The 11,014-nt window shown below is 37.2% G+C and overlaps 2 protein-coding genes across 3 annotated transcripts in view; both read right to left on the bottom strand.

The window, feature by feature from the left end:
* Positions 1-7,504, bottom strand: part of LOC111319164 (asporin-like) — a 17,883-nt gene extending 10,379 nt beyond the window's left edge. The window contains exons 1-12 of one of the 2 annotated variants that reach the window (XM_088758257.1): positions 7,400-7,504; positions 6,948-7,022; positions 6,538-6,612; positions 5,432-5,503; positions 5,227-5,301; positions 4,167-4,238; positions 3,755-3,820; positions 3,074-3,145; positions 2,591-2,662; positions 1,642-1,713; positions 1,274-1,345; positions 801-857 (exon numbers count right to left, since the gene is read on the bottom strand). In XM_088758257.1, coding sequence (XP_088614383.1) covers positions 801-857; positions 1,274-1,345; positions 1,642-1,713; positions 2,591-2,662; positions 3,074-3,145; positions 3,755-3,820; positions 4,167-4,238; positions 5,227-5,301; positions 5,432-5,503; positions 6,538-6,612; positions 6,948-7,022; positions 7,400-7,449 — 830 coding nt within the window. In that variant the 5' untranslated portion in view covers positions 7,450-7,504. Of the gene's footprint in view, positions 1-800; positions 858-1,273; positions 1,346-1,641; positions 1,714-2,590; positions 2,663-3,073; positions 3,146-3,754; positions 3,821-4,166; positions 4,239-5,226; positions 5,302-5,431; positions 5,504-6,537; positions 6,613-6,947; positions 7,023-7,399 lie in introns of those variants that run through there. The other variant, XM_088758256.1, reaches the window with a different exon arrangement.
* LOC111333128 (leucine-rich repeat-containing protein 3B) lies at positions 7,469-11,014 on the bottom strand. The gene is made up of 6 exons (XM_022938646.2): positions 10,362-11,014; positions 9,738-9,946; positions 9,531-9,602; positions 8,979-9,047; positions 8,733-8,804; positions 7,469-7,555 (listed from the first exon to the last, which is right to left on the bottom strand). The coding sequence occupies exons 2-6, from the start codon at positions 9,944-9,946 to the stop codon at positions 7,501-7,503; spliced, it is 477 nt and encodes a 158-aa protein (XP_022794381.2). The 5' UTR covers positions 10,362-11,014; the 3' UTR covers positions 7,469-7,500.

Below are 11,014 nucleotides of genomic sequence, written 5' to 3' on the forward strand. Positions count from 1 at the left end.
AAAAAAAGAATATGCTTGCGTAGAACCCGAACCGCCTGCACGATCCGTAAAGAGGGTTTCAATGTGGATAACAACTGTCAACCGTCAAATGACCAAAACATTAACCGTCAACCGTCAATAACGCAATATTTTTAGCGTCAACCGTCAACTAAGCAAGCCAATGTTAGCTGTCGAATGTCTCAGTTATCCTTAATTAAGAACCAAACGATGGCCTTAATTGGGGTCAAATTCTGATGTTTATAAATAAAGTTCTGATATATCACAAATATAGATTTATTTGAGTCCTTTAACTTCGATTCTAATCGCAAGTTGTTAGCGACCGAACTGACCTCCAGTGCGGAAACACTTCCGGTGTCGTAAAACGTCAATCATTTATTGATAGAGGTGTTATAAATTACCGATTATTTAGAAAGGCGTCATTCGAAAAGTTTACAGCCAAATGCGCGCGTTCAGTTCCTTTTACAAACGACATTTCAAAAAATTAACCGTCAACCGTCAACTGATCTTGAACTAACTTTCAACCGTCAAAAGGGCCTATTTTTAACCTTCAATTGTCAACTTGCCTTCCCCCCCCTCCCAATGAGACCCTCTTTAACGAAATTTTGTTTTTTCATATTTGTGTCATCCATAAAAACCCTCCTAAGGACTACATAAGCGCAATGTCTTAGTTTGCCCTACCTCTCAAGACTCGAAATAACTAGAGTGCGTGCGTTATACTAACTACAAACCTAGCTAATCAGGGATATAGTGTAAAAGACCGTCAGCATTTGTAGTAAAACTGCAGCATAACAGTTACTTACATGCGAGCAGTGTAGTTTCCTGGAATAAATCCCTCGAGGATTTTGCAAGAAACTGAGCTGGAAACAAACAAAAAAAATTGATAAGGGTAATTTTCATCCAGTCATTGACCGACGTCAGTTTTAGAGGAAAGAGTCTTTGTACTTCAAGTCGAGTCTCTGACCACCATAACTATAGTTCAAGGTTTTTTTTTTTTGTTTTTTTTTTAACCAGGTTGCAGGACTTACACTTTGAACTGCCCTAACACAAGCCTTGATACCTGCCAATGATATCCATCTCAAATAAAATAAGACGTGGGACACTGAAGGCCTTCCCCAAGAAACATAATGAGAAAGTCAAAGAATATTTTAATTCTTGGAAAATTAACCAATGATTTCCTAAAATGAACAACTGAAAAATATACAATTGACATATACACACACACACAAATCATTGTGGCAAAGCTATTGTAAGAGTATAACTTTTCATTCCTTACATTTTCATGTCTGGTGTCATATCATGAGACATCTCAAGTGGCAGCATTGTCACTGGGTTGTTGAAAATCGTCCTGAAACAAAAAGAATAGTTTGACATATATTAATAACGCCAAGAAGTTCCTAAATAAGAGAAATAGAACAAGAAAAGTAAGAAATGGTTATTTATTTCATTATCGTCAATATATTGTAATAGCTAACAAACCGTGAGCTAGATTTTTAATATCAATAAATATTATACTGGTATGTCGGTCGACGGCATCCTATCCTGTCCGCTTTCAAGTTTTTTCCAGTCAAGGGTTTGATTTGCGATATGTAATTCCGGTGCAATTATAAGTGAAAATAGTGGAACGTTGATTTAACAACTTACAATGTTTGAAGATGAGATAAGCCATTAAAGGGGTTACCATTTATTTGCTTGATCTTGTTACTGTGAAGAAACCTGGGAACAGTAATACATACCACAGATTAAATCATATATATTCTTGAACTTGATTTGAATGTATTTCAGAGAGCGCTCAATTCTTAGAGGAGCATTGATAATTATAACAAACTGGTTCAAGACGTCAGAGGTAGTTCATCGTGTTATTACGACAGCAACATTACTAAGAAATGTAATTTATGTCTTTTTGAAAAATTCACGATCATATGTAAAAAGGAACTTTGCAGTCTAAACAAGCGAAATGGGTTAGCAAGTTCATGCCCCCATTGAAAAAAGATACTTCCTTAAAAACTTCATAATAAAGTAACAATCTCCGAAATTATGCATACCAGTGACATGACTTATATGGAGAAGTAGCGTTGTTTTTATATCTCCTGGCAACCGTGTTCCAGCTTTTATAGCCAGTCATTGTAAGTTAACGGTCAATCGTTAAAATCACCTGATGAGTGTGGTCATTTTCGACCATACGAAACAGAGCTGTCGTAATAAAACAATGAACTACCTCCGAAGTCCTGAACCAGTTTGTTATAATTAGATATATATATATATCCATTTCTTACACTCTTATTGATTTTGTCTTTGTAAGTTTTCCAGCACTTTTTAAACAACCTCACACATTGGAAGACTCGTATCTATTGGAGATTGTTGTTCATCAGTTTATAAAGGTAACAGTTACTTGGTTGCCAATCTTTGTTCCTCGTTATTATGTCACTCTAACCGGCTATAAACAAAGCATGTTACGTAAAGTGAATATTGCATTCTAAGAGATTCTGCATTTTATGAGATCAGATTAGATTGGAAATGTTGAACAAGGCATTTTATTATCATTAATATCATTGTATTATTGTAAGAATAAATAAAGGCTGTTTTAACCTACAAGATTACTAAGTTCTTGCATCCACTAAAAGCCCCATCTGGTATGTATTGAAGCTTGTTGAAGGAAAAAAACCTGATCGAAGCGAACATTTCAAAGTTTATCTTACGATAGTACGTAATGATGATGATGATGATAACATTAGTAATGACAGTGCTAATAATATATGTGGTAATAATAACAATAACATATGATGATAATAACGACTTTATCAAAGCATTTCCACGTAAGAGTTTCAAGATATTTTCTCACATCAGATCTAAAAAAAGAATAAAATACAAACTGCACAACTCCTTCGAGATAGGAGCATAATATTCAAAGGATTTGATGCACGCCCATGAGATTATCATGCAAAATGCTCTAACAGTGGGTGTGTTGGAAGCTTTGTCTAAGTTCATGCTTATAAAATAGACTAACTATGTAATAAACTTGAGAAAACAAATACATGTGAATGTGTTTCATGAATGCAAGTTTTGTTGAGCTTACAGAGCAGCGAGCATAGTTAATTTCCGGAAGTCATCCCTATGAAGTATCTCGATTTGATTTCCAAAGAACATCCTAGAACGCAATAAAAGTATTTTGAACAGTTAGATTGAGTGTTGTCTACAACAATGTCTGTGCACTAAAATACTCCATTTTGGTTGTAGTTAAACCACCGGTCTCTTGTTGGCCGTCCGACTCTTTTCCTTTATTCTCATGAGATGGGGAGACTTTCCTTCGAACAGGAAAAGGCTTTAGATCTATAGTTGAGTGAATGAAGCAAATCCAGATGACACTCTCGCCTCCCGGTTAGCTCAATTGGTTAGAGCGCCGGATTGTGATGTGCGGGAGGTCGAGGGTTCGAGCTCCGGCCGGACCAATACTCATGGTCTTAAAATAAGTGAGGAGAAATTGCTACCTTTCTTTAATCAAGAAATGGATACATATTCTAGTCTTCTCGGATAAGGACGATTAAACCGTAGGCCCCGTCCCCTGCAGGGCTATGGGTAGGAGACGTTAATATTCCCACGTACGAGATTACTGTGTCATGGATGTCTTCCCCTGGGCTGGGATGGGTGACAATTGGCCCTGAAAAGCCCCCATGGGGAGTGGTCAACTAACGTTTGTATGTATGTACGTACTCCGGTGTTTAGTGCAGCACTATAATCGAGAAAAACTCAAACTCACATAACTCCCAGCGCTTGAATTCCGGGTAGATCGGGCACAGATTTCAGCTGATTGTCAGGTAAGTGTCTAAAATGTAAATCCAAATAGTGAAAGATGGTAAAAGTGTCTTCATCAGAAATTCGAAACAATGATCTCGTGAAGCATCTCTCTTAGCAATCCACTTTATCTTCAATGCGATGCTATACACTTCGAGATTATGTCAACGAAAAGCAAATTAAAACTTAAATAGGGATTGAAATCTATCTCAGAGAGAGTAATTCAAATTGAGTGCAAAAGCACTTGTCCTAACTATGCAGCAACTAAGATTTAGCTATTCATATGCTTTAGGACATCAAACCTCGGCTATTGTTTTAATGACCATGATTCATTTGCGGGCGTTAATTTCTTAATGAGCATGTCGTTTCTTACTTACAATTCTCCTATTTTTGTGAAGCGCTTGAGTGTTCCATCCTCTATTGTTCTAATTTTGTTTTTATCCAGGCGCCTTTGGAAAATAAGAAAAACTTGTGTAAACTATGACGTTAAAAATTCATACCCATTAGGTGAACTTCAGCTATGCCAAAACTAGATGCGATTCGATACTACATATACTTTTCCTGTGCGTCATCGATATCTTTGTAACACTCAAAATATTGGGTCTGATTTTCTAAACAGTGTGGTCCGTCTGCGCAACGGCTTCTGATCCCGCAGTCTTTGTATCCACTTCTACTTGGTTAGTTTCTTAGGCGATGTGTGATTGAATGATTACCGAAGATAACTGGAAAACTGGCAAAAAAAAAAACAGTCAAAGCCGTGAGAGCAGCTTAAAGTCGATAATCTTCTACCTGAAAAGGCAACCTCGCTCCGCTATGTAAACCAAGCGGTGTAACAAAACCCACTTACAATGAAACCAGCAGAGGAAGCAAGATATGTGGAGAAAAAATAATCTTAGGATAATGATGATAATAATCCCTATGATGATGAAGGACGAAGACGATAACGATGGCGACGATGATGATTGTTAGGCCTGGAGACAGGACAAGGATAATAACGGTAATACCTGATTGCGGTGGCTATGATAAGAATTATTATGACGCTGATGATTTTGGTGATGTAGCAACACGACTGATTGAAATGGTAAAGTGCTGATAAAAAATAAATAAATAAAAGGACGCTATCACAAATTTACAAAGGGGGGTTACTGAGCACTGTTTTGATTTCTGGAACATTAAGGGGTGTATAGATATCGCCAATTACATATCTATCACTGTAGCAGAAAGTGAAATATTAGGTCTGTTGTGATCAATTAAATTTGCCAACCTGATGAAAGGCTTTCAATCTTATCCAGGATGTCAGTGTTTGGCCTCATAGGTTTATACCCGTTCCCTTGACCATGAAATGGCGGTAAAGAAGACTAATAAATCACAAATAATCGGAAAGTTGGAAGGCTTTTACTTATCCTCAGCAAAATCAAAGCATTATGAGTGACTTACAGAACATTAAGCCGATCGGATGGTCCTTCAAGGGTGGCTATTTGTAAGTGTGGCAGGGAGTTACTCGCCAGGTGACTGAAAAATAATAAAAGTTATTGTCAAATACTCAAGGCTAAAAATACTGTTTACTGAATTGAAATGTAGCTTTGAGTTAATTGTGAAAACTGAAAGGTTTACATTTTGTGTTGTTAAGAGTCTAACTTACAGTGCCCTGAGTTCTCTCATGGCTTTGAAGGTTCCTCCATCAGTGTGTGAGAGACCACAATCGCCTAAGAATCTTACAGAACAGAAAATTCATAAAAGAAAGAAGTGTATCCGTATGACATCAGACGATTATGCAGACGTAAATATATCTCGCACAAATTATTAAAGAGCAGATAAAAAATCATTATCCTCGTCCGGCCCCGCTCGCACAATCCCATAGAAAACCCCACTGAGTAAAAGCTGACGAGTGCAGGGCCGGACAGGTTGACGTGAGTGGGTCCTGAAAAAATTGTCCGGCTCTCCTGCCCTCGCGTCGCTTTGCTGCAAAAGCGTAAAGGAAAACACCGATGAAGAATAAAAGTCGTGTTTTTCAAGGAATTAGGGGTTTCTTGTGAAAGCTTTGATTGCATAATTAGTTTGTGCCCGTGTGGCTGCGTGTGCCCTGTCTACCGCATCCTATTAACTTTGAAATTTTCAACAATTAGTGGTCATATGTTAAACGCTTATTAAATGACTTTGAACGGGCCAGACAGGAAAATATCTGGCTTTTAGTCTCTTGGGACCGACCTCGTTGCGTCGGTCCCTTACGTCTTTACCTCCAGCCAAATATTTTCCCGTTCGGCCCTCCCACTCGGTCAATAAGTACATAATCCCTTTTTGTGCATGAATACATTTCAAAGCAATCGAGAATCGTTCCCTTCAGAATCCTCTTAAGCCTTTTTTACCGCTATCTTCCCTACTAGTCATAAAAACATTATTGTTGTGGAATTAATTGTGGTAAGTTGTGTTCATCCGTTTATTTCAGTACTGAGATTTACACTGAGGTACTATCGTTCTTGTCTCTGATTAGACTAACGAGGTATTTTGGCAGTCGCTCGCTTCCAAACTATGAAATGTGTCGGGCTGTAAGAAAAAAATTAAGGATGTATGAAATACAATGGAAAGTGCTTGAACGTTTTTTTATTCTCTTCTTGTCGCCGATGCATCAAAAAACTCACTTATTCGATGCCCTCACTCGATCGTTTTTCTATTTTGATGCATCGCAACTCGTCAAGTAAGATCGTTCCTGCGCACTTTCCTTGGAACAATCTCTATTTATTTACTTACAATTGCTTCATATCACTAAAACCAGAGAAAGTGTCCGAAGTTAAGTTTGGTTCAATCGGATTTGACTGGAGATCTCTAAAGAGATGATAGAAAGTCACTCTTAGTGAATAGATATCGATGTTTATTGCAGCTATGATCGTGACGTTCTGACTGCATACTGCTGTTCAAGCGATGCAATGGAATTGTTATAAATCATGATGCTCCGTTATGATGACGCAATTTTTATTCTCATAGCACGATCCTTTGTTATCACTGGTGAAAAACAATGCATCCATCTAAGCTTCCGTCAGTTATATTCCTTCTCTTTTTTTGCAGAAAACTACAACGATATCGAGAACGTTAACGATTACTAAAATGTGGAAGGGAGGAGGTTGCTTCATCTTGAATTCAGTTTCAATGGATATACTTACAAGTACTCGACGCTTTTTAGTTCTTTTGAGAAGACTTTGAACGCACTCAGCGAAATATTGTTGCCCGCTAGAAATCTGCGAATCAAAAGTGCTAAATAAGCTACATCAAACTGCATGTAGTTAATTAGTTTATTACGACATAACCAGAGCAATGCTAATGTCCCGAGGCTCGTCCTTCTTGTACCCTTCGCCCATGAATGCATGCTGCCGAGGCATGAGCTGTTGTTTAAAAAATATGGTATCGTCGTATTTTTTGTCACTTTTACGAATAGGAAGGATTTTAGTATTCCGTGAAATATACCACGGTTTAAGTCAACCTGCCATTAAAAAGTACAGAGGAGAGGGAGGGGCGTTATATTAATGTTTTACCAAAAATTACTTTTCGGAAGCTTTATACACATTTGAAACAATTCTACAAGGTGTAACCTGAATAGATTTGTCATATTTCTTACTTTTCTCTATTCGCTTTCCAGATTATAAAGTTCTGGCTGTTATTCTTCATAATTTCTGTCTCGCATTAAAGAAACTATACCCACATTCTTTTTAGCTTCTTCTAATTCTGGAATGCGCTCTGAGGAATATGCTTCAAAAGGTTCTGTTGAAGGTCTCTGACGAAAAAGCAATGCACTGTCACGTGTATGAGTCAAAACAGAATTATGAGTAAAACTTTATTCAGAACATGGTTCTAGCAGATTTTACTGGCTGATATCCTCTCAAGCATTGTGACTCGAGTGATATGAAGGTAGCGAAGAGGTCAGGGAGAGATGGAGTTGAACAACAAAGGTACATTTTTTGGATGCTTCATATATCCGAACGCCCTTCCTTCCCGAGGCAACAAAGATGAAATCGTTTAAGTTTACTGTGCATTTCCTTGAGGCGGCTCGTCGAGAACAATATTCCAACATTAATTTATGACGTGTATTTTTTTTCTCATAAAAGGGTCAGGGTCCATGGACCATCCCCGCCCACAATTTATGGAGAGTGTCCCCCACTTCAAATTCTCTCGAGGGCTTCTCTCATCTTTAGGAACCTCTTAAAGGCGTGAAGTTACATAGTGATACCCGAACTGTTACCTTTTAATAATTAATTGCCATTAACTTCGAGGATTCCCTCATTATTTTGAAATTAATGGATATCAGTCTGATATGCAACATCTCCGTCCTTTTTTGACAATAAATAACTATAAACGATGGACTTCTATAGCTCCACATCCATTGGCTGATGACACCTTACAAAACTTCAGAGAGACTTTGACCAGGCTCCATTGGGTATTTTGAAATTCTTGAAGGAGATTTATTCGGATGCTTTTTTCAGAATTTTTCAACCTGAGCTAACCCAGTTTCAATCACATTCCTCACTTTGAAGAGAACTTCAACTCAAGCTGTCAATAGATGATGGAAAAGATTCTTGTGTGTGATTTCGTCAGTTTTTCAGTTTTCAAGCATAAAGTTACGCTATTTTTTCGAAGCACTGCAACATTAAATTAACTCCGCCCTCTCAGCTATGCAACCAAATGATTGCCTCTTATGTTACTGTGTGATGTGATACAAAAACATTCAATGCCTCAGAAATAGGACAAAAAATATCAAATCAAGTTCACTGATTTTTGTTTTGTTTTGTTTTGTATTTTTTTTTTTTTTTTTTTTTTTAATTTTAAAGTTTAATACCACATTTAATAAATCAAGGCTGGTTTGGATCAAAAATCGCTTTAAATCAATGGAAATCCAGAGATTCGTACTCCCATGTATAGGTATAATTACCCTTTGTTATATGTTTTCTACTTACAAGTAGGTTAAACTCGTCAGATTCTGGAACGCTTTCTCAGGAATAAACTTCAACATGTTGCATGACAAATCTCTAGGGAGAGAGAATCAATTTGTCTCAGGGAATGAGAACTAAATTAAACAGATGAAAGGAGGCGCGAAGGTAGTCGGGATCGATCTTCCTGCCTTATTTAAATTCTGCAAGGTAAGATACATATTACACTACACTATTGGCATTTACATATTTACAAATAAAAAATATACGTACATCTTTGTTAAGTTTGGCAGATGGAAGGTGCTCTGAGGAAAGGTTCTCAACTCGTTCTTTGAGAGATTCCTATTAGTAAAGAAATAAGAATAGCTTTCCCAAGTTTTTTATTTCAAATAATAAGTGAATGAATAATTAAAAGACTGGTACTCAAAAATAAAGGCTGGTACTTAAAATGGAAAAAGTAAGTGAATCCTTTAAATAAGAACTAGGCAATGTCATCTAAAATACAAAAGCAATTTAAAAGCCACACAGAACGATGTAGTCTTGTTTAATGGTACTCTGTACGTATCTTTGAAGTTTAACCAAATGAAAACTGCTCTTGACATTTGATCTATTGTCCAAAAGAAAAGATCTATCGCTGCAACAAAAGCAAACAAACAGGATGGGAATACAGGATTGGTTAAAGCTCGATACTACGCCAGAGCCTCGTCGGCTCGTTAAAACTCACGATGTCTGGATCGTAAAGTCGCTACTATCTCATATTTAACACGCACTTATGAAACGATTATTAAACACTGATACGCTAGCGAGCTATTTTCGTTCACTTACACTTTCTTTAGCATTGTCAGATTTCCGAAGGTATATTCTTTGATCGAGCTCAGTTGATTGCTCGACAAATCCCTAAAGAGGAAAAAATTGATGAGGAAGCGTTGTAGTACAAAAGGATTTATTAGAAATGAAAGCTATCGATTGTCTTTGTTTTTCAGTTTCCTAATAAGATCTTATTCAAAGACGTAGTTGTACGAAGGTACTCACAGTATTGCCGTATTGAGTGGAAAGTCACGTGGTACGTGTGTAATTCTGCTGCACTTAATACTGATTCGATGGCCGAACGGTTTGCATTGACAACTTTCTGAATGAAAATCTTTTGGACAACAGAACCCAGAGGCCATGAGCCAGAGCACCAAAACTAGCGGTGCCAAAGGATTGAATATCAATGATCGGATTGAAGATGCCTTCCTCATCTGTTCAAACGAAACAAACATGTAGTCATCAAACAGTCTGAAAAGTGAAAATTGAATTTCAAAAGAGTTAATGAACCTAGCTTCGATAAATTAACCTGTTTTGCTTCAATCAATGTTTTTATCATCTACTTCATTCTTAACTGCGATACTCAAATGAAAGAAAGAAGGGTTATCCAAACAACAACTGCAGAAGCGGAAAGACCGGTATCGGGACTTTTACCTCTTGAAACCAGTCTAATTACGTAATTAATACGCATTAAGGAAATTTCATTTACATTTACATTTTGCTTAACCAGGACATAATTAGCACCACTACAGGGTTTGATTGCCATTTCATTCAGGTCATAAAACTGAATCTGAAAAATCTGAATATCAAATGCAGCACTGAAAGTTTGGCGAAGATATCGTTGCATACCTGTAATGGTCAGTCAGAAGGATATATCCAAGAGCTTCTACGGTTGGGGAGGAGCGGCTATTTTCGAATGTTTGAGCTTTCTCAGGGTTTTACCAGAGCGAATTCGTATAACCCGTTCGTTGCACGCATACGTGTAGTCCTTATGAATATACTTGTCTTTATAGTATTGTTTGACTGATTAAAAGTACCCAACTGTGCTCAATTGTTCTTCTCATTTGCCTATAACGAATGCTTCATTAGCATATGACGAAAAGGCCTTACGAGTGCGCAATGTTGGAAACTGAAAGTGACTGAAATCTTAAATTAAATTAACAAGTCCCTTTGGAAATTTAGAATATTCATTTATTTACGAGGGTTCTTAACAGCCGCTAGTTTTCATGATAAATAGGCAAAGATAGTAATTTACAGGTTTTGTCTAGTTAGAGATGGAAAAAAAAAGAAAAAAAAAGAAAAAAGGGAATACAAAAGTTTTGATCAGAGTTCATCTCACATGACCTCCTAGCCATCGTAAGAAAACAATGATCGAAAGTGATCGCTGGTATACCAACAAAAGAAACTGAAAAAAACATGTTCCTGGGGTTTTTTTCTTTGGGCTGAAAGCAAGGACAAACGCATTAGCGTTTCAGGTGTTACATTGCGTAACGAGAGTTCAT

Source organism: Stylophora pistillata, chromosome 4 (assembly GCF_964205215.1).
Source record: "Stylophora pistillata chromosome 4, jaStyPist1.2, whole genome shotgun sequence".
NCBI lineage: Eukaryota > Metazoa > Cnidaria > Anthozoa > Scleractinia > Pocilloporidae > Stylophora > Stylophora pistillata.

What these genes read in the sequence shown, in the direction of transcription:
- LOC111333128 (XM_022938646.2), bottom strand. Translation starts at nt 9,946, where the DNA reads ATGAGGAAGGCATCTTCAATCCGATCATTGATATTCAATCCTTTGGCA. An exon ending in CCACTCAATACGGCAATACT is followed by an intron (nt 9,603 to 9,737) that starts GTGAGTACCTTC and finishes TTTCCTCTTTAG; the next exon opens with GGATTTGTCGAGCAATCAAC. An exon ending in CTGCCAAACTTAACAAAGAT is followed by an intron (nt 8,805 to 8,978) that starts GTACGTATATTT and finishes CTCTCTCCCTAG; the next exon opens with AGATTTGTCATGCAACATGT.